General features: G+C 38.9%; 1 protein-coding gene across 1 annotated transcript in view; it reads left to right on the forward strand.

The window, feature by feature from the left end:
- Nucleotides 1-23,009, forward strand: part of LOC123563673 (DNA ligase 1-like) — a 113,234-nt gene that overhangs the window by 88,203 nt on the left and 2,022 nt on the right. The window contains exons 10-22 of the mRNA XM_053534632.1: nt 579-635; nt 1,374-1,546; nt 2,025-2,089; nt 5,703-5,804; nt 6,032-6,200; nt 6,587-6,686; nt 7,221-7,306; nt 10,166-10,281; nt 12,584-12,790; nt 13,561-13,777; nt 13,981-14,063; nt 15,320-15,472; nt 15,896-16,093. Coding sequence (XP_053390607.1) covers nt 579-635; nt 1,374-1,546; nt 2,025-2,089; nt 5,703-5,804; nt 6,032-6,200; nt 6,587-6,686; nt 7,221-7,306; nt 10,166-10,281; nt 12,584-12,790; nt 13,561-13,777; nt 13,981-14,063; nt 15,320-15,472; nt 15,896-16,093 — 1,726 coding nt within the window. The remainder of the gene's footprint in view (nt 1-578; nt 636-1,373; nt 1,547-2,024; nt 2,090-5,702; nt 5,805-6,031; nt 6,201-6,586; nt 6,687-7,220; nt 7,307-10,165; nt 10,282-12,583; nt 12,791-13,560; nt 13,778-13,980; nt 14,064-15,319; nt 15,473-15,895; nt 16,094-23,009) is intronic.

Raw genomic sequence — 23,009 nt, forward strand, 5'->3', positions numbered from 1 at the left:
TGGGGTCACTGTTTTGAAAAATGGAAAAATGGTTTTTGCTTAATTCCTCAAGATTGGGTACACTTATGGTCAGCAAACTTGGTGTGTAGATGGCTTTTATGGAAGACAGAGGTTGGGAATATATTTGGGGGTCACTCTGGTCAAGGTCAGTGCTACTAATATAGAAAAATGATTTCCACTCAATAAATTATTTAATCAGCAAACTGTCGTGCAGTGAGCTAAGGTGTTGATCTAGTGTATCTATAATAATGTTGAATGAACGGGTGGCGGTTTAAATCACCTGTTTTGGGGAATGAAAAAAAAAAAAGAGTCCTTTAGATGCCATAGGGTCAAGGTCAAACTAATGACTTTAGCCAGAATTCAACAATGACACATCTATGTTGTATCGGTACCTATGAATAGCATGATTGGATTCAATATATGTAACAAAATATGGCTCTTTTTAAAATGGAATATGATGGCATGATACAAAGATTGAAAACCTAGTTTTCTTGGAACTTTCATTTGTCTTTTTTTCACTCTTTGAGATACATAGACAATTTGCTGTTACCAAACTAATTTGAACATTTATATTTCAGAGTGCCCTATCTTGCTTTAGCAAAGACATTTGAAGCCATTGAGAATGTGTCAGCAAGGTATAGAGTTATTATACAGTCTTCAGTCGATATATCCGAAAAAATACATCTCTGTCATGAAATGTGAACATAAAAGGTTTCTTTTCTCGCTCTGGCTTGATTACATGTTAATGTGTTTGTAATAGAGGCAGCCTCTGTCCTTCGGGGAACAAAGTTTTCGAGAATTTTAGTTTTGTCAAACATGCGATTTAGCGCATTTGTTGCTGTGTAAAAAAATGCCTTGCAGCTTAAAGATCATAGAGACAGTGTTAACTGTAGGCCACGTGACCTTTTTGATTTTATGATTAGGTTTTGACTGAACATGGAATTTTACCTTATTGAATCTTTTGAAGGATCTTGCAACTGGGTTCAACACCTTGCATGGGGTGTAGAATACTTGCATGTGAGGAAGTCCTCTTGCTGGCTTACAGAAGGTCAGTGGCTCTACCCGGGTGAACAGTCTTGTCTACCCATGCCTGAAATAATGCATGAAGAGGCACTTGGGGTCTCCCTCACCATCAAAAGCAAGATAGTTGCCATATGACCTAAATTGTATTGGTGCCACATAAACCCAGCCAAATAGAAAAATAAATCTGAAGAGTTTTTAAATAAGCTTCTTCAGATGTTATTTTGTAGAAAGGGTACTTAACAACAGCCAGGTGCTAGATACCATTAACTAAAAAAAATGAAAGTCTTGATTTGTTTTTAAAAAAGGCAGTGCTGACATATTTTTCTCTGATTGTAAATTTGACTTTTCAGGTTAAAAATTATAGAAATTTTGTGTAACTTCTTTCGGTCAGTGATAGTACTCTCCCCTGGTGAGTTGTTGCCCAGCGTGTACTTGTGCTTGAACAAATTGGCACCAGCCTATGAAGGTGTAGAACTTGGTATAGGAGAAACAGTTCTTATGAAAGCTATAGCTCAAAGTACAGGTAAGGAGTTGGTTTTCTCTGCTTATGACCTAGAAACTCTAAACAAAATGTCAGCTTAAAAAAACCACTGAGCTAGCTGTGTAGATGTAGCACTAGACTCAATTGAGAGGTTGTGATCACAATCTCTAGGTGAGGTGAATGTCAGTAATAGTTAATGTGTCTGAGGCGTTTGGTTCTTCTCTCCTTATTCTTGTGGGGAAGTTGTCTCTTACTGGCAGGGAACAGATCAGTACTGGTACAGAATCGAGATTAGGTGCCTTGTTATAACATTTAAGCTTTAGAACAAAAGGCAGAATTTGATGTCTGTAATACTCCTATTATTTTCTATATTTTGTTAGGTGGACTTATGAGCTCACACAGACTGACATCTGGCAGCTTAAACTGTACTGTCAATGTCTGAAGCATCCTGAAAGCCTCATGTCTTAATTTACTTCATAAAAGTACTGCTAGATCTTTGAATGACCTCTTTAAACTTCAGGTCGCAGTATGGATAAGATCAAATCAGATGCACAAGAAAAAGGAGATCTAGGTATTGTTGCAGAGGTAGGAGTTTTAACACTATTTTTTTTACTTGGGCAGACATTTTTGTTTTTAGCTCTTGTGTCACGTAGTGACAGGGTGATCTTTTTTGATCACATTTTGTCCATCATCCGTCCATTCACAATTTCTTGTGAACACGATAGAGACCACATTTTGCAATCAATTTTAATCAAACTTGCACACTACTTGTATTTGCATAATATTTCGGTTCCTTTGGAAAACTGGCCAGATCTCATCATGGGTTCCAGAGTTATGGCCCCTTAAAGGCCCAAAATTTGCTATTTTGGCTTGTGAACACAACACAATAGAGAACACATTTTGCAATGGATTTTGTCAAACTTGCACACAACTTGTATTGGTATAATATCTTAGTTCCTTTCGAAAACTGGCCAGATCCCGTCACAGGTTCCAGAGTTATGGCCCCTTAAAGGACCAAAATTTGCTATTTTGGCTTTTGCAGCAATAATAGACTTCATTTATGGTTTGATTTGATACAAACTTGCAAAATATCTTTAACAACAATAACTCTTGGATTTCATGATGAATCTGTCAGATCCATTCATAGGTTCTAGAGTTATGGCTCCTGATTGACCCCTGAAAGAGCCAAAAGTTTTGTACCTTGTGAACACGATAGAAGTGACATTTTATATTTGATTTTAACCATACTTAAACACAACTAAAGTCACAATAAGATCTCAGTTTCTATCGAAAACCGGCTAGATTCCTTAATGGGTTCTAGAGTAGCTGCCCCTAAAAGGGGCAAAGTTTTCTATTTTGGCCCTTTCAGCCATATAGAGGTTTCATTTATGCTTTGTTTTGATACAAATTTGCACAGAATGATTATCTTGATGATCTCTAGGTATTGACCGAAACTGGATCATGTCTGTTTAAAAACTAGGTCATCAGATCAATCAAAGGAAAAGCTTGTTAACAACCTAGAGGCCACATTTATGACCCTATCTTCATGAAACTTGGTCAGAATGTTTATCTTGGTGATTTAGGCCAATTTCAAAATTGGATCATATCAGGTCAAAAACTAGGTCATCTGATCAAATCAAAGGAAAAGCTTGTTAACTCCCTTGAGGCCACATTTAAGACCCTATCTTCTTGAAACTTGTTCAGAATGTTTATCTTGATGATTTCTAGGCCAAGTTCGAAACTGGGTCATATGGGGTCAGAAACTAGGTCACCCGGTCAAATCAAAGGAAAAGCTTGTTAACACTCTTGTTCATTTGATGTGCATAAAACTTGATCAGAATGTTTGTCTGCATGAAATATCAATGAATTTTTATCTGGGTCAGTGGGGTCAAAAACTAGGTCACCAAGTCAAATCAAAGAATCAGCTTGTTTACACCCTAGGGGCACATATTTGATTCTATCTTCATAGAACTTGGTCAGAATATTTGTTATCATGAAGTCTTGGATGATTTCAAATCTGGGTCACGTAGGGTCAAAAACTAGGTCATTAGGTGAAATCAAAGGAAAAGCATGTATACACTCTAGAGGCCACTTTTTTGCTCTTATCTTCCTGAAACTTTGTTAAAAATGTTTGTTTTCATGAAATTTTAGACAAGTTCGAATCTGGGTCATGTTGGATAAAAAAACAGGTCACTAAGTCAAATCAAAGAAAATGCTTGTTTACACTCGAGAGACCACATTTTTTGGTCCAATCTTAATGAAAATTGGTCAGAATATTTGTCTCCATGAAATCACTAGGTAAAACATGTTTACACTGTTATGGTGTCTTACTCAGGTTAGCGACCTAGGGCCATCTTGGCCTTCTTGTTCTTCTTTTGTCTGAAAATCTTTGGTAGTATTTTGACCCCATACTTCTGTCAGTCCTTCGAATATTCGAGCGCGCTGTCCTTGGAATGATTATATAAAAAGTTCATATATATAGTATTTCATGTCGGCTCCTTGTCTTTAGAACTATAGAAATGATTTTAAGATAACTTTACACAAATATTTCCCATATATGAAACAATATGCAAAATAGTTTTCAGTCAGTTTGAGTCAAGATCAAGGCCAAACAGCTGGCCGTAACTCAGTTTTTACAAAATTATGCCCCTTTTCCGACTTCTTTATTCATTCAGTTGACAAGGCTGTTGGATGGTCGAGTGTTGCTTTCCTCCAACAGATCTTGTTTTTATGTTGTCTGTTTTCTCACTAAGCATCATAAGAGGGGAAAGTTCTACAGCTCAGAATTGTTGCCTCTTTTGTACTTGTTTATGTCTGTTTTTCATTACTTAAACTATTTTAGTGGTAACTCATCAAGTTTCTTAGATCCTCTAATACACCTACTAAAAATATCCTAGTAAACATTTTTGAATAGTTGAACATGCTTTCTTTCCAGCAGCTCTTGTTTCAAAAGTAGTCTCTAGTTAGCTCATCTGATTTTTTGAAAAAAAATGATGAGTTATTGTCATCACTTGAGCGGTTGTCGGCGTCGGCGTCGGCGTTGCCTGGTTAAGTTTTATGTTTAGGTCAGCTTTTCTCCTAAACTATCAAAGCTATTGCTTTGAAACTTGGAATACTTGTTCACCATCATAAGCTGACCCTGTATAGCAAGAAACATAACTCCATCTTGCTTTTTGCAAGATTTATGGCCCCTTTTGTACTTAGAAAATATCAGATTTCTTGGTTAAGTTTTATGTTTAGGTCAACTTTTCTCCTAAACTATCAAAGCTTTTGCTTTAAAACTTGCAACTCTTGTTCACCATCATAAGCTGACCCTGTACAGCAAGCAACATAACTCCATCCTGCTTTTTGCAATAATTATTGCCCCTTTTGGACTTAGAAAAATCATTTTCTTGGTTGAATATTATGTTTAAGTCACTTTTCTCCTAAACTATCAAAGCTATTGCTTTAAAACTTGCAACAGTTTTTCACCATCATAAGTGACCTGTACATCAAGAAACATAACTCATCCTGCTTTTTGCAAGATTATGGCCCTTTTTGGACTTAGAAAATCTGTAGATTTCTTGGACAATATTTCTATTATACAAAAAAAATCAGATGAGCGTCAGCACCCGCAAGGCGGTGCTCTTGTTTTTCTTTGTCTTTGAAATGATGATAAAAAATGCTGTCACAGCTTAAGAAAAACTTCTTATAGACTGCTTGTTTGATTCACCTCAAATATTTAGAATTTGGTAATACATCCAAATGGGTTTAGTTCAGCAACACAAAATGGATGTAACAGTAAAAAGAAAAAAAAATGACTACACATTGAACAACTTCCACACAAATCGGGATGAAAGTTGATATTTGTTGTATTTTTTCTTCTCAAATCAGAATATCTTATTGGAGGATGTATTTCAAAATTGTAGATATAATGAGAGGATATTTTTATGCCCCCGAAGCGAGGCATATTAGTTTTCAACTGTCCGTCCGTTCGTTCATTCGTCACAACGTTAACTTTTTGCATGAAGGCACTTTACTCGCGAACCACTGCACCCAGGACCTTCAAACTTCACATGCTGATAGTACTTATTGAGTACATGACCCCTACTGACTTTGGAGTCAAAGGTCAAGGTCAAAGGTCAAGGCGCTGCGGGGGGCATTTGTCACCATTAGTGACAGCTCTTGTTTAAATATAGCTTGAACTTCAACCTTTTAGAATAGTCGCAGTACCCAGAGGACAATGTTTGCACCACAGAATCTTACAATACCTGCAGTATTCACCAAACTGAAGGAGATAGCTACTATGACAGGCAACTCTGTATGTTCTTTCTTAGTTTTATTTGAAGATTGATCTCCCTTCGATAGAGTAAAAATTGTAAATCTGAGCATATACAATTTTGAACTTTTCATTCAGGACTATAAATATTGGAAAGCAATAATTAATTTTTTCGATTTAATCTCATCGAATAAATTTAAATTTATAAGACTTTTGTCAAGACTTACACTGTTTTGTGCTTGCATTGAAATTTAAATGTCTGTTTGTAGGTTATGTCAAAGAAGATAGACAAGATTAAGGGCATGTTTGTGGCGTGCAGGCAGTCTGAGGCTAGATACCTCATCAGGTCTCTTGGTGGCAAACTGAGGATTGGTCTGGCAGAACAGAGTGTTCTTACTGCACTAGGAAATGCTATATTCCTAACACCACCTGGTCAAGGTAGGACTGGATAGTAAATACTTAACTGTAAATGTATATGGTTATAGAGTATTTCTGACTCCGTGTATATGGTTGTAGAGTATTTCTGACTCCGTGTATATGGTTGTAGAGTATTTCTGACTCCGTGTATATGGTTATAGAGTATTTCTGACTACGTTTATATGGTTGTAGAGTATTTCTGACTCCGTGTATATGGTTGTAGAGTATTTCTGACTCCGTGTATATGGTTGTAGAGTATTTCTGACTCCATGTAAATGGTTGTAAAGTATTTTTGACTCAATGTATATGGTTGTAGGGTATTTCTGATTCCATATATATGGTTGTAGGGTATTTCTGAATCCATATATATGGTAATGTACTTCAAACTTTGTATCATTTTGTTGCAGAGTATCCACCGGAGGTTCTGAATGCAGGAAAGGGAATGAGCTCCGACACACTGAAACAGAAAATGGAGGAAACAGCTCTAGTCATCAAAACTACCTACTGGTATTTACATGCTTCGTTTACACCATCAGTGCAACTCTGTACTGGTATTTATATGCTTCGTTTACACCATCAGTGCAACTCTGTACTGGTATTTATATGCTTCGTTTACACCATCAGTGCAACTCTGTACTGGTATTTACATGCTTTGTTTACACTATCAGTAAAACTACCATCATGAGTTACTACCATCAGTATTTGCTTTATCATTGTCTTTTTTTAATGTAACCAAGTCATCAGTATAAGATAAACAGTGTGTTGTTGATTGCATATTATGCCCCTTTCTCAGAGATAGCTTAGCTTGAGGAGGAGCTCTAAACTAAATAGTACCTAACTGTACAGTACCCATATAAGCAGTAGCTAACTGAGCAGACATAACTGAACAGTACCGAACTTGTATTATCTAAAATTGATAGTTATTTCCCAAACTGCAGAATAAAAAAGTTCCATACAACTTGACAAATTCAGTTCTACCTTCACGTAAACAACATTTTAATGTTTTGCATTTTGCCTGTAATGTTGATATCTTACTTTCAGTGAGTGTCCTAACTATGGAGCTATAGTTCCTTGCCTGTTGGAACATGGTATTGAAGAATTACCCAAGAGATGTAAATTGACACCAGGTAAAAACTTACATAGGATTTTAATATCTTGACATATAATTTACATGAACTGGTTAAAATTTTATCCCTCTGTCACTAAATTAGTTAATCAAAGTATGTAATGTTGAGAGACTTTCAAATGATTTAATGATACAAGACCACCCCAGATGTTGGGAGTATATTGATTATGCGCTGTTCATCAGTCTTTCTGTCCATCTGTTGTAAAAGTTGGTGCAGACTAATCCTCTGTCCATGGGTTGTAAAAGTTGGTGCAGACTACTCCTCTGTCCATGGGTTGTAAAAGTTGGTGCAGACTACTACTCTGTCCATCTGTTGTAAAAGTTGGTGCAGACTACTCCTCTGTTCATGGGTTGTAAAAGTTGGTACAGACTACTCTGCAGACTACTCCTCTGTTCATGGGTTGTAAAAGTTGGTGCAGACAACTCCTCTGTCCATCTGTTGTAAAAGTTGGTGCAGACTACTCCTCTGTCCATCTGTTGTAAAAGTTGGTGCAGACTACTCCTCTGTTCATGGGTTGTAAAAGTTGGTGCAGACTACTCCTCTGTCCATCTGTTGTAAAAGTTGGTGCAGACTACTCCTCTGTCCATCTGTTGTAAAAGTTGGTGCAGACTACTCCTCTGTTCATGGGTTGTAAAAGTTGGTGCAGACTACTCCTCTGTTTACCTGTTGTAAAAGTTGGTGCAGACTACTCCTCTGTCCATCTGTTGTAAAAGTTGGTGCAGACTACTCCTCTGTTCATCGGTTGTAAAAGTTGGTGCAGACTACTCCTCTGTCCATCTGTTGTAAAAGTTGGTGCAGACTACTCCTCTGTCCATCTGTTGTAAAAGTTGATGCAGACTACTCCTCTGTCCATGGGTTGTAAAAGTTGGTGCAGACTACTCCTCTGTCCACCTGTTGTAAAAGTTGGTGCAGACTACTCCTCTGTTCATGGGTTGTAAAAGTTGGTGCAGACTACTCCTCTGTCCACCTGTTGTAAAAGTTGGTGCAGACTACTCCTCTGTCCACCTGTTGTAAAAGTTGGTGCAGACTACTCCTCTGTTCATGGGTTGTAAAAGTTGGTGCAGACTACTCCTCTGTCCACCTGTTGTAAAAGTTGGTGCAGACTACTCCTCTGTCCATCTGTTGTAAAAGTTGATGCAGACTACTCCTCTGTCCATCTGTTGTAAAAGTTGGTGCAGACTACTCCTCTGTCCACCTGTTGTAAAAGTTGGTGCAGACTACTCCTCTGTCCATCTGTTGTAAAAGTTGGTGCAGACTACTCCTCTGTTCATGGGTTGTAAAAGTTGGTGCAGACTACTCCTCTGTCCACCTGTTGTAAAAGTTGGTGCAGACTACTCCTCTGTCCATCTGTTGTAAAAGTTGATGCAGACTACTCCTCTGTTCATGGGTTGTAAAAGTTGGTGCAGACTACTCCTCTGTCCACCTGTTGTAAAAGTTGGTGCAGACTACTCCTCTGTCCATGGGTTGTAAAAGTTGGTGCAGACTACTCCTCTGTCCATGGGTTGTAAAGGTTGGTGCAGACTACTCCTCTGTCCACCTGTTGTAAAAGTTGGTGCAGACTACTCCTCTGTCCACCTGTTGTAAAAGTTGATGCAGACTACTCCTCTGTTCACCTGTTGTAAAAGTTGGTGCAGACTACTCCTCTGTTCATCTGTTGTAAAAGTTGATGCAGACTACTCCTCTGTCCATCTGTTGTAAAAGTTGATGCAGACTACTCCTCTGTTCATGGGTTGTAAAAGTTGGTGCAGACTACTCCTCTGTTCATGGGTTGTAAAAGTTGGTGCAGACTACTCCTCTGTCCATCTGTTGTAAAAGTTGGTGCAGACTACTCCTCTGTTCATCTGTTGTAAAAGTTGGTGCAGACTACTCTCTGTTCATTGTTGTAAAGTTGATGCAGACTACTCTCTGTCCATTGTTGTAAAAGTTGGTGCAGACTACTCCTCTGTTCATCTGTTGTAAAAGTTGGTGCAGACTACTCCTCTGTCCATCTGTTGTAAAAGTTGGTGCAGACTACTCCTCTGTTCATCTGTTGTAAAAGTTGATGCAGACTACTCCTCTGTCCATCTGTTGTAAAAGTTGGTGCAGACTACTCCTCTGTTCATCTGTTGTAAAAGTTGGTGCAGACTACTCCTCTGTCCATCTGTTGTAAAAGTTGGTGCAGACTACTCCTCTGTCCATCTGTTGTAAAAGATTGTGCAGACTACTCCTCTACAACTACTGGAAGGATTTCAGCCAAACTTTATAGGAAGGTGCAGTATGAAAGCTTGTTTTGAAAGTACATTTTGTCAGCATTTTCCTGTTGAATAAGTTGTTGCTCCTTAAATGTCAAAAGCTATGGTGCAAGCGCATGTTTAGATGCCAAAGCATTGCCTACTCTACTCAGAAGTAGCATATTGAACAATTTGGTGTAGCAATATAGTTTGCTCCATAGCCTGTCCAGGGAGTCTTCAGCAGTTAGACTTTATAGAATGATTGCCTGTTGTCTGTTGAGGACATATAGTGATTTGGCCCTAAATTTGGGTCAGAGGTCAAGGTCAAAGTGATCATGAAACTAGAGATTGTTCTTTCTCTGTAACTGTATAACCAGCTATCAAAATTCATAGGATGATTGACCTAGTGTCTTTAATTGCTTAGACTTAGCCTGTCTTCAATTGGTTCACATTTAAGTGATGTCCCAAATTGTTTTTGGTGTCAAAGGTCAAGGTAACAGTGATCTAGGTACTAAGTGTAAAGTCAATGTCCTAGATACTGGGGGAACAAGCTATGCAGATGTATGAACAATTTGTAGTTGCAGAGAATGCAGTCAGACCAACTTGCTGCAGTGATGCATTGATGATAGTGGTATTCCCTATTTTACAGGTATTCCACTAAAGCCTATGTTGGCACATCCTACTAAAGGTATCAGCGAGGTGTTAGCCAGGTTTGAAAACAACGATTTTACATGTGAATACAAATATGATGGTGAAAGAGCACAGGTATCTCTTCTTTGTTAAGCTGGTCAGCTGACTCATAATATTAGATTATGTTGCAAGTAGCAGATCAATAAAATAAATGTAGAAATCTTTCTAAAATACAAGGTATTTCTTACTGGATAGTTAAGTAGTTGATTTTAGATCAATTTTCACTTACATCTGGTGTGTAAAACTTGTTTGGGATGTAGAATTTATGCGGGGAGTCTATCTGGCCGGTAGGTTATAGGTTGATGATGAATACCCAGGTGCAGGTCAAGGCCTGAAATGCCTTATCTTTATAAAGAATCATGGTAGTCATGAAGTTTTTCTTTCTATGCAGTATGAATTATAAAAATTGGAAATGGTTCCGTGTGGGAATGATTTAAATGCAAGTTAATACTTTGATAATTGTTTTATGTTATTTTTACGAAAGATGTCAAATATTTTGTTGTCTCATTTAAATGCCATGTTGGATACATAAAATGCCTATATTGTTTTTAGCTCACCTGTCACAAAGTGACAAGGTGAGCTTTTGTGATTGCGCGGCGTCCGTCGTCCGTGCGTGCGTGCGTGCGTCCGTCCGTAAACTTTTGCTTGTGACCACTCTAGAGGTCACATTTTTCATGGGATCTTTATGAAAGTTGGTCAGAATGTTCACCTTGATGATATCTAGGTCAAGTTCGAAACTGGGTCACGTGCCATCAAAAACTAGGTCAGTAGGTCTAAAAATAGAAAAACCTTGTGACCTCTCTAGAGGCCATATATTTCACAAGATCTTCATGAAAATTGGTCAGAATGTTCACCTTGATGATATCTAGGTCAAGTTCGAAACTGGGTCACGTGGGGTCAAAAACTAGGTCAGTAGGTCTAAAAATAGAAAAACCTTGTGACCTCTCTAGAGGCCATATTTTTCATGAGATCTTCATGAATATTGTTTAGAATGTTCACCTTGATGATATCTAGGTCAAGTTCGAAACTGGGTCAGGTGGGGTCAAAAACTAGGTCATTAGGTCTAAAAATAGAAAAACCTTTTGACCTCTCTAGAGGCCATATTTCTCAATGGATCTTAATGAAAATTGGTCAGAATGTTCACCTTGATGATATCTAGGTCAAGTTCGAAACTGGGTCACGTGGGGGTAAAAACTAGGTCAGTAGATCTAAAAATAGAAAAACCTTGTGACCTCTCTAGAGGCCATATTTTTCATGAGATCTTCATGAATGTTGGTCAGAATGTTCACCTTAATGATATCTAGGTCATGTTCAATACTGGGTCATGTTGGATCAAAAACTAGGTCAGTAGGTCTAAAAATAGAAAAACCTTGTGACCTCTCTAGAGGCCATATTTCTCAATGGATCTTCATGAAAATTGGTCAGAATGTTCACCTTGATGATATCTAGGTCAAGTTCGAAACTGGGTCACATGCGGTCAAAAACTAGGTCAGTAGGTCTAAAAATAGAAAAACCTTGTGACCTCTCTAGAGGCCATATTTTTCAATGGATCTTCAGGAAAATTGGTCAGAATGTTTACCTTGATGATATCTAGATCAAGTTCGAAACTGGGTCACTAGGGGTTAAAAACTAGGTCAGTAGATCTAAAAATAGAAAAACCTTGTGACCTCTCTAGAGGCCATATTTTTCATGAGATCTTCATGAATATTGGTCAGAATGTTCACCTTGATGATATCTAGGTCAGGTTCGAAACTGGGTCACGTGGGGTCAAAAACTAGGTCAGTAGGTCTAAAAATAGAAAAACCTTGTGACCTCTCTAGAGGCCATATTTCTCAATGGATCTTCATGAAAACTGGTGAGAATATTCAGCTTGATGATATCTAGGTCAGGTTCGTAACTGGGTCATGTGCGGTCAAAAACTAGGTCAGTAGGTCGAAAAATAGAAAAACCTTGTGACCTCTCTAGAGGCCATATTTTTCATGAGATCTTCTTGAAAATTGGTGAGAATGTTCATCTTGATGATATCTAGGTCAAGTTTAAAAGTGGGTCATGTGCCTTCAAAAACTAGGTCATTAGGTCAAATAATAGAAAAAGCTTGTGACCTCTCTAGAGGCCATATTTTTCAATGGATCTTCATGAAAATTGGTCAGAATTTTTTATCTTGATGATATCTAGGTCACATGTGCTCAAAAACTAGGTCACTATGTCAAATAATAGAAATAACGACGTCATACTCAGTTCAACACTGGGTCTTGTGGGGATAGGTGAGCGATTCAGGACCATCATGGTCCTCTTGTTAAACTGTTTGAGTCTGTATTATTACTACTTATGTTTATAATCGGCCAGTACATTAGTTATACATTCCCCATTATTTCAGATACATTTATTAGAGAATGGTAAAATACAGATATATAGTAGGAACTCTGAAGATAACACCAGTAAATACCCTGATATTATATCACGGCTACCGAAATGTTTAGGAGAAGATGTCAAATCATGTGTACTAGATACAGAGGCAGTGGCCTGGGACCCAGAAAAGAAACAAATTCTACCTTTCCAGGTCCTTACTACAAGAAAAAGAAAGGTAAAAAGATCAGAAAAATGTATTGATAAAATGTATTGTTGTATTTCTTCGAACTTCTCACTACAATTTTTAGTTCAACTATATAAAGTGACTTCAGAGCTATTCTACTCAGCAAGGTGTCCAAGTCATGTGTTTGCAGTTTGGTTTCAGTTTTGATACTCTTTCACTTTATTATTACTCGATGCATATGAATTTGCTTCAAGCTAGATAGTTGTTCTGCATCATACATCAGACTTTAAACAGTTGTTCCAAATCACCACTGATATCTTAAGACACAAGATTCATAACTCTCGCTGATATAATTATAAATTATGCCATCTTTTTACTTTGAATTTTGTCCCTTTTATTCTGAGACCTCTGTTATTACTAAATACATTAGCCTTTAAAACTGTTTTTTATGTCATCATATACATCAGTGTTATTTATCACTTCAGTGACAGCTATATTTTACTCAGACATATCCAGTTTCACTATAAAGTAGTGAAATAGTCTAACTCACTGTCTCTGACGGCTGTTTTGACTATGTATTTCCAGTACAAATTAATATTTTAAAGGCAGACAATCATCATTTGTTTTCAAATATTGAAACAAACTATGACTAGGCAGCTGCCACATGTATCTAGATACAACTTGTAAAATGAGGCTAAATGATAATTATAGCAGGTTTCAAGTCTGTCAAATTTAAGTTACAAACAGTAATGAATTTGTGGCATGAAAGGAAAAAACTTGGTTATTTTTCACCTTCATCCCTAAGCCTCTGTCTTCTACAGGATGCAGATGCAGCAGAGATTAAAGTACAAGTGTGTGTTTATGCGTTTGACTTGCTCTACCTCAACGGAGAATCTCTGGTACGTCAGCCATTCCGGCGGAGACGAGAGTTGCTGAGGTCATCGTTTAAAGAAGTTGATGGCGAGTTTACGTTTGCTACGTCAATGATTTCCTCAAATACAGAGGAGATCTCAGAATTCTTGGAGGAGTCCATTAAAGGTACATTAGTCTCTGTGTACACAACCTGCCACACAAGTCACTTAAATTTTAAATGTTTAAAGGTAACACGTGAAATATTGTCTTAACTGCAATGCTTAAACAAAGCTACAATGAAATTGATCCTGTGTTGTTTTAAATGAGTGAAGTATTTACATGGATTTTATCTGTTACATTTAAAAATATACACACCTTTGTTTTTTCAGGAAATTGTGAAGGTTTAATGGTGAAAACACTTGATGTAGATGCTACATATGAAATAGCTAAACGGTCACATAATTGGCTTAAGGTAATCATTTAAAACTTATGCTGTAAATAATAGGGGAGAGCATAAAGGGTTATCACACGCATCTTTGGGTGGAGGGAAACTCATGTGGCTGATAACTTTGTCATGTACTCTGATTTTGAAAAAACATTAGCATGAATATTTAGTATAACAAGACGAGGTGTCGCGTGAAATTCTGGACAGTGTGTTAATCATCTGTTAGATCAGTGTAAGACCTCCCCAAAAAATAGAACTGCAGAGTTTATTTTCTGTAAATGCTGACATATACTTGAGAATGTAAAGTATCACTATGAGTAATAAAAGATAATCTGATTTATGAATTAAGCATTAGAGTATCCGATCCACAAATAGGTAACATTTGGATATCTGGTAACACCATGTTGTTGTTTTTTTGTATAATTGGGTGAGTTGTTTCTGCTGATCAAGAATTGGTAAATAAGATGACCAAAAATAATATGCATGCATCACTACAGTCATGTTTTTGACTGCTAAATGATAAATCTTACACTGTAATAATTAGATTTCTGTTCATGAAAACTATAAAGTAAAAAAATAAAAATTCTGTAACATATTTTGTCATATAATTTATATTTTCTTTTTCAGTAGACAATACACTTTCAAATGATACCAAAATTATATGAGGTTAACAGGCATCAATATTTTATATACAGTCGACATTGTATTAAGAGACCACCCAAGGGACTGCTAAGAAGTGGTCTCTTAATGGAATGGTCTCTTAATGAATTTCAGTCAGATGAAAAGGAAAGTTATTTTTAACTGTTCATGTAACTGTATTTATTATGAACAGACATGTATGGTTTCAAAATCCACAAACCGTGAAAATTATGGCTAGATTGTTTTTCAGTTTGACTGATACAAAGGTTAATTGCATTCTGTCACTTGCAAAACGTACTTGCTAATTACACAGATGAAGAAATGCCCGGTAGAATTTTGGTACCCGGTCGCTTAATAGATACTTTTGTCGAATATTTTACCTGTCGGGACTACATTAATGTGGTCGCTAGTCGTTTAATAAAAAAGTCGTTTAATGGAATGAATTTATATACAGAAAACGTTCGGGAGGGATTTGACTGGTCGTTTAATACAAAAATCGCTTAATAGAGGTGGTCGCAAGTACGTTGTCGACTGTATTTTAATAGCACTGTTATATAGAACTTATTTGTGGATCACATACCTTAAGTAATGACAAAATTAACATACTAGAAAATAACGTTTGATTATTAATTTGATTATTACAGGTTAAAAAAGATTATTTGGAAGGTATGGGAGACACTCTTGATGTTTTAGTGATGGGTGGGTACCTGGGCACAGGTAAACGTACAGGTAGATACGGAGGATTCCTGCTTGCATGCTACGATGATGAAAATGAAGAATATCAATGTATCTGTAAGGTAAGATATTGATTTCCTTAAAGTTGGACTGACGTTTGTACTCCTCTAGCTTAGGTATTCGTATCAAATATGAGGACTTGGAAATTCAGCTAAATTAAATGATTTTTGAGCCCCCATTACAAATGGACAAGTAGATGTTTGCAGCAATTTGTTGTGAGTGGCTGTCACTATGGTTAGAAAGTTGGACCACAGTGCTAGACCACAAGCTTTGATTCCTCAATTTGGCTGATCTCCCTTTTAGTGTTCAGTGCTGGGTGATAAATAAGGATTGATTCCTTTGGCATAGAATGGATGCTAGGGAGATGAATATCATACCTACTTTGGCTCTAATTGAAATATTTATAAAAAAGATGCCTTACTTTAACCTACATACAAATTGAAATAATTTGTTCAATCATTCATGACTTAATTTTATCATTGCAGATTGGTACAGGTTTTAAAGATGAAGATTTAGAGAAGCATACAGCATTCTTTAAGGAACATGTTATAGAAAAACCCAAATCCTACTACAAATGGGACAAGTCTGTAGAGTGTGATCACTGGTTTGAGCCGGTACAGGTGTGGGAGATCAAGGCTGCTGACCTGTCTGTGTCACCTGTACATAAAGCTGCTGCTGGAATGGTAAGTTTCCTGTACTTTATGTAATGAATGGTATAAGCCGCTACATGTGTGTGAGAAACCAAAGTTGCTGACCTGTCTGTTGCCTGTACTTAAACCAGCTGCTGGAACGGTAGGTCTCCTGTATGTAATGAATGGTTTAAGCCACTACGTGTATCAGAAACCAAAGTTGCTGACCTGTCTGTCGCCTGTACTAAAACCAGCTGCTGGAATGGTAGATCCCCTGTACTTTATGTAATGAATGGTTTAAGCTGCTACGTGAATGAGAAACCAAAGTTGCTGACCAGTCTGTCGCCTGTACTTAAACCTGGAATGGTAGATCCCCTGTACTTTATGTAATGAATGGTTTAAGCTGCTACGTGTGTGAGAAACCAAAGTTGCTGACCAGTCTGTCGCCTGTACTTAAACCAGCTGCTGGAATGGTAGATCCCCTGTACTTTATGTAATGAACGGTTTAAGCTGCTACGTGTATGAGAAACCAAAGTTGCTGACCAGTCTGTCGCCTGTACTTAAACCAGCTGCTGGAATGGTAGATCCCCTGTACTTTATGTAATGAATGATTTAAGCCACTATGTGTATGAGAAACCAAAGTTGCTGACCAGTCTGTCGCCTGTACTTAAACCAGCTGCTGGAATGGTAGATCCCCTGTACTTTATGTAATGAATGGTTTAAGCTGCTACGTGTGTGAGAAACCAAAGTTGCTGACCAGTCTGTCGCCTGTACTTAAACCAGCTGCTGGAATGGTAGATCCCCTGTACTTTATGTAATGAATGATTTAAGCCGCTACGTGTATGAGAAACCAAAGTTGCTGACCTGTCTGTCGCCTGTACTTAAACCAGCTGCTGGAATGGTAGATCCCCTGTACTTTATGTAATGAATGGTTTAAGCTGCTACGTGTATGAGAAACCAAAGTTGCTGACCTATCTGTCGCCTGTACTTAAACCTGGAATGGTAGATCCCCTGTACTTTATGTAATGAATGGTTTAAGCTGCTACGTGTGTGAGAAACCAAAGTTGCTGACCAGTCTGTCGCCTGTACTTAAACCAGCTGCTGGAATGGTAGATCCCCTGTACTTTATGTAATGAATGGTTTAAGCCACTACGTGTGTGAGAAACCAAAGTTGCTGACCTGTCTGTCGCCTGTACTTAAACCAGCTGCTGGAATGGTAGATCCCCTGTACTTTATGTAATGAATGATTTAAGCCACTATGTGTATGAGAAACCAAAGTTGCTGACCTGTCTGTCGCCTGTACTTAAACCTGGAATGGTAGATCCCCTGTACTTTATGTAATGAATGATTTAAGCCACTATGTGTATGAGAAACCAAAGTTGCTGACCTGTCTGTCGCCTGTACTTAAACCTGGAATGGTAGATCCCCTGTACTTTATGTAATGAATGATTTAAGCCACTATGTGTATGAGAAACCAAAGTTGCTGACCAGTCTGTCGCCTGTACTTAAACCAGCTGCTGGAATGGTAGATCCCCTGTACTTTATGTAATGAATGATTTAAGCCACTATGTGTATGAGAAACCAAAGTTGCTGACCAGTCTGTCGCCTGTACTTAAACCAGCTGCTGGAATGGTAGATCCCCTGTACTTTATGTAATGAATGGTTTAAGCCACTACGTGTATGAGAAACCAAAGTTGCTGACCTGTCTGTCGCCTGTACTTAAACCTGGAATGGTAGATCCCCTGTACTTTATGTAATGAATGGTTTAAGCTGCTACGTGTATGAGGAACCAAAGTTGCTGACCTGTCTGTCGCCTGTACTAAACCAGCTGCTGGAATGGTAGATCCCCTGTACTTTATGTAATGAATGGTTTAAGCTGCTACGTGTATGAGAAACCAAAGTTGCTGACCTGTCTGTCGCCTGTACTTAAACCTGGAATGGTAGATCCCCTGTACTTTATGTAATGAATGGTTTAAGCTGCTACGTGTGTGAGAAACCAAAGTTGCTGACCAGTCTGTCGCCTGTACTTAAACCAGCTGCTGGAATGGTAGATCCCCTGTACTTTATGTAATGAATGATTTAAGCCACTACGTGTATGAGAAACCAAAGTTGCTGACCAGTCTGTCGCCTGTACTTAAACCTGGAATGGTAGATCCCCTGTACTTTATGTAATGAATGGTTTAAGCTGCTACGTGTGTGAGAAACCAAAGTTGCTGACCAGTCTGTCGCCTGTACTTAAACCAGCTGCTGGTAGATCCCCTGTACTTTATGTAATGAATGGTTTAAGCCACTACGTGTATGAGAAACCAAAGTTGCTGACCAGTCTGTCGCCTGTACTTAAACCTGGAATGGTAGATCCCCTGTACTTTATGTAATGAATGGTTTAAGCTGTACGTGTATGAGAAACCAAAGTTGCTGACCGTCTGTCGCCTGTACTTAAACCAGCTGCTGGAATGGTAGATCCCCTGTACTTTATGTAATGAATGGTTTAAGCTGCTACATGTGTGAGAAACCAAAGTTGCTGACCGTCTGTCGCCTGTACTTAAACCAGCTGCTGGAATGGTAGATCCCCTGTACTTTATGTAATGAACGGTTTTTAAGCTGCTACGTGTATGAAAAACCAAAAAGTTGCGACCAGTCTGTCGCCTGTACTTAAACCAGCTGCTGGAATGGTAGATCCCCTGTACTTTATGTAATGAACGGTTTAAGCTGCTACGTGTATGAGAAACCAAAGTTGCTGACCAGTCTGTCGCCTGTACTTAAACCTGGAATGGTAGATCCCCTGTACTTTATGTAATGAATGGTTTAAGCTGCTACGTGTATGAGAAACCAAAGTTGCTGACCAGTCTGTCGCCTGTACTTAAACCAGCTGCTGGAATGGTAGAATCCCCTGTACTTATGTAATGAACGGTTTAAGCTGCTACGTGTATGAGAAAACAAGTTGCTGACCAGTCTGTCGCCTGTACTTAAACCAGCTGCTGGAATGGTAGATCCCCTGTACTTTATGTAATGAACGGTTTAAGCTGCTACGTGTATGAGAAACCAAAGTTGCTGACCAGTCTGTCGCCTGTACTTAAACCAGCTGCTGGAATGGTAGATCCCCTGTACTTTATGTAATGAATGGTTTAAGCTGCTACGTGTGTGAGAAACCAAAGTTGCTGACCAGTCTGTCGCCTGTACTTAAACCAGCTGCTGGAATGGTAGATCCCCTGTACTTTATGTAATGAATGATTTAAGCCACTATGTGTATGAGAAACCAAAGTTGCTGACCAGTCTGTCGCCTGTACTTAAACCAGCTGCTGGAATGGTAGATCCCCTGTACTTTATGTAATGAATGGTTTAAGCTGCTACATGTGTGAGAAACCAAAGTTGCTGACCAGTCTGTCGCCTGTACTTAAACCAGCTGCTGGAATGGTAGATCCCCTGTACTTTATGTAATGAACGGTTTAAGCTGCTACGTGTGTGAGAAACCAAAGTTGCTGACCTGTCTGTCGCCTGTACTTAAACCAGCTGCTTGAATGGTAGATCCCCTGTACTTTATGTAATGAATGGTTTAAGCCACTATGTGTATGAGAAACCAAAGTTGCTGACCTGTCTGTCGCCTGTACTTAAACCAGCTGCTGGAATGGTAGATCCCCTGTACTTTATGTAATGAATGGTTTAAGCTGCTACATGTGTGAGAAACCAAAGTTGCTGACCTGTCTGTCGCCTGTACTTAAACCAGCTGCTGGAATGGTAGATCCCCTGTACTTTATGTAATGAATGGTTTAAGCCACTATGTGTATGAGAAACCAAAGTTGCTGACCTGTCTGTCGCCTGTACTTAAACCAGCTGCTGGAAGGGTAGATCCCTGTACTTTATGTATGAATGGTTTAAGCTGCTACATGTGTGAGAAACCAAAGTTGCTGACCAGTCTGTCGCCTGTACTTAAACCAGATGCTGGAATGGTAGATCCCCTGTACTTTATGTAATGAATGGTTTAAGCTGCTACATGTGTGAGAAACCAAAGTTGCTGACCAGTCTGTCGCCTGTACTTAAACCAGCTGCTGGAATGGTAGATCCCCTGTACTTTATGTAATGAATGATTTAAGCTGCTACATGTGTGAGAAACTTAAGTTGCTGACCAGTCTGTCGCCTGTACTTAATGTAATGAATGGTTTAAGCTGCTACATGTGTGAGAAACCAAAGTTGCTGACCAGTCTGTCGCCTGTACTTAAACCAGCTGCTGGAATGGTAGATCCCCTGTACTTTATGTAATGAATGGTTTAAGCTGCTACCTGTATGAGAAACCAAAGTTGCTGACCAGTCTGTCGCCTGTACTTAAACCAGCTGCTGGAATGGTAGATCCCCTGTACTTTATGTAATGAATGGTTTAAGCTGCTACGTGTATGAGAAACCAAAGTTGCTGACCAGTCTGTCGCCTGTACTTAAACCTGGAATGGTAGATCCCCTGTACTTTATGTAATGAATGATTTAAGCTGCTACGTGTATGAGAAACCAAAGTTGCTGACCTGTCTGTCGCCTGTACTTAAACCAGCTGCTGGAATGGTAGATCCCCTGTACTTTATGTAATGAATGGTTTAAGCTGCTACATGTGTGAGAAACCAAAGTTGCTGACCTGTCTGTCGCCTGTACTTAAACCAGCTGCTGGAATGGTAGATCCCCTGTACTTTATGTAATGAATGGTTTAAGCTGCTACATGTGTGAGAAACTTAAGTTGCTGACCTGTCTGTCGCCTGTACTTAAACCAGCTGCTGGAATGGTAGATCCCCTGTACTTATGTAATGAATGGTTTAAGCTGCTACGTGTATGAGAAACCAAAGTTGCTGACCAGTCTGTCGCCTGTAACTTAAACAGCTGCTGGAATGGTAGATCCCCTGTACTTTATGTAATGAATGGTTTAAGCTGCTACGTGTATGAGAAACCAAAGTTGCTGACCAGTCTGTCGCCTGTACTTAAACCAGCTACTGGAATAGTAGATCCCCTGTACTTTATGTAATGAATGGTTTAAGCTGCTACGTGTATGAGAAACCAAAGTTGCTGACCAGTCTGTCGCCTGTACTTAAACCAGCTGCTGGAATGGTAGATCCCCTGTACTTTATGTAATGAATGGTTTAAGCTGCTACATGTGTGAGAAACCAAAGTTGCTGACCTGTCTGTCGCCTGTATTTAAACCAGCTGCTGGAATGGTAGATCCCCTGTACTTTATGTAATGAATGGTTTAAGCTGCTACGTGTATGAGAAACCAAAGTTGCTGACCAGTCTGTCACCTGTACTTAAACCAGCTGCTGGAATGGTAGATCCTCTGTACTTTATGTAATGAATGGTTTAAGCTGCTACGTGTATGAGAAACCAAAGTTGCTGACCAGTCTGTCGCCTGTACTTAAACCTGGAATGGTAGATCCCCTGTACTTTATGTAATGAATGATTTAAGCTGCTACGTGTATGAGAAACCAAAGTTGCTGACCTGTCTGTCGCCTGTACTTAAACCAGCTGCTGGAATGGTAGATCCCCTGTACTTTATGTAATGAATGGTTTAAGCTGCTACGTGTGTGAGAAACCAAAGTTGCTGACCTGTCTGTCGCCTGTACTTAAACCAGCTGCTGGAATGGTAGATCCTCTGTACTTTATGTAATGAATGATTTAAGCTGCTACGTGTGTGAGAAACCAAAGTTGCTGACCTGTCTGTCGCCTGTACTTAAACCTGGAATGGTAGATCCCCTGTACTTTATGTAATGAATGGTTTAAGCTGCTACGTGTGTGAGAAACCAAAGTTGCTGACCTGTCTGTCGCCTGTACTTAAACCAGCTGCTGGAATGGTAGATCCCCTGTACTTTATGTAATGAATGATTTAAGCTGCTACGTGTGTGAGAAACCAAAGTTGCTGACCTGTCTGTCGCCTGTACTTAAACCAGCTGCTGGAATGGTAGATCCCCTGTACTTTATGTAATGAATGGTTTAAGCCACTATGTGTATGAGAAACCAAAGTTGCTGACCTGTCTGTCGCCTGTACTTAAACCAGCTGCTGGAATGGTAGATCCCCTGTACTTTATGTAATGAATGGTTTAAGCCACTATGTGTATGAGAAACCAAAGTTGCTGACCAGTCTGTCGCCTGTACTTAAACCTGGAATGGTAGATCCCCTGTACTTTATGTAATGAATGGTTTAAGCCACTACGTGTGTGAGAAACCAAAGTTGCTGACCTGTCTGTCGCCTGTACTTAAACCAGCTGCTGGAATAGTAGATCCCCTGTACTTTATGTAATGAATGGTTTAAGCCACTATGTGTATGAGAAACCAAAGTTGCTGACCAGTCTGTCGCCTGTACTTAAACCAGCTGCTGGAATGGTAGATCCCCTGTACTTTATGTAATGAATGGTTTAAGCTGCTACGTGTGTGAGAAACCAAAGTTGCTGACCTATCTGTCGCCTGTACTTAAACCAGCTGCTGGAATGGTAGATCCCCTGTACTTTATGTAATGAATGGTTTAAGCCACTATGTGTATGAGAAACCAAAGTTGCTGACCTGTCTGTCGCCTGTACTTAAACCTGGAATGGTAGATCCCCTGTACTTTATGTAATGAATGGTTTAAGCCACTACGTGTGTGAGAAACCAAAGTTGCTGACCTGTCTGTCGCCTGTACTTAAACCAGCTGCTGGAATGGTAGATCTCCTGTACTTTATTTAATGAATGGTTTGAGCTGTTAATGTGCAAGAAACCAAAGCTGGAATGGAAAGTCCTTGGATAAACAAGTATGACAGAACTCCTCCCCTTGTGCTGTAAGTGTTACTGGTTAACGGAGAGGTTATGTCATGCAAGAGTTCACTTTGGAATTTTAGTGAAAGGTTTTTTTTATCTCTTGAAATGTTGCCATGCCATGAAATAAAAATAGGCAAGTCTGATATTAAGTAATTTTATCTAAATGTATGGAGGCAGTGTGATAACTATTTTGAACATTTCTAGTTCACAA

Source organism: Mercenaria mercenaria, chromosome 2 (genome assembly GCF_021730395.1).
Source record: "Mercenaria mercenaria strain notata chromosome 2, MADL_Memer_1, whole genome shotgun sequence".
NCBI classification, from domain to species: Eukaryota; Metazoa; Mollusca; class Bivalvia; order Venerida; family Veneridae; genus Mercenaria; species Mercenaria mercenaria.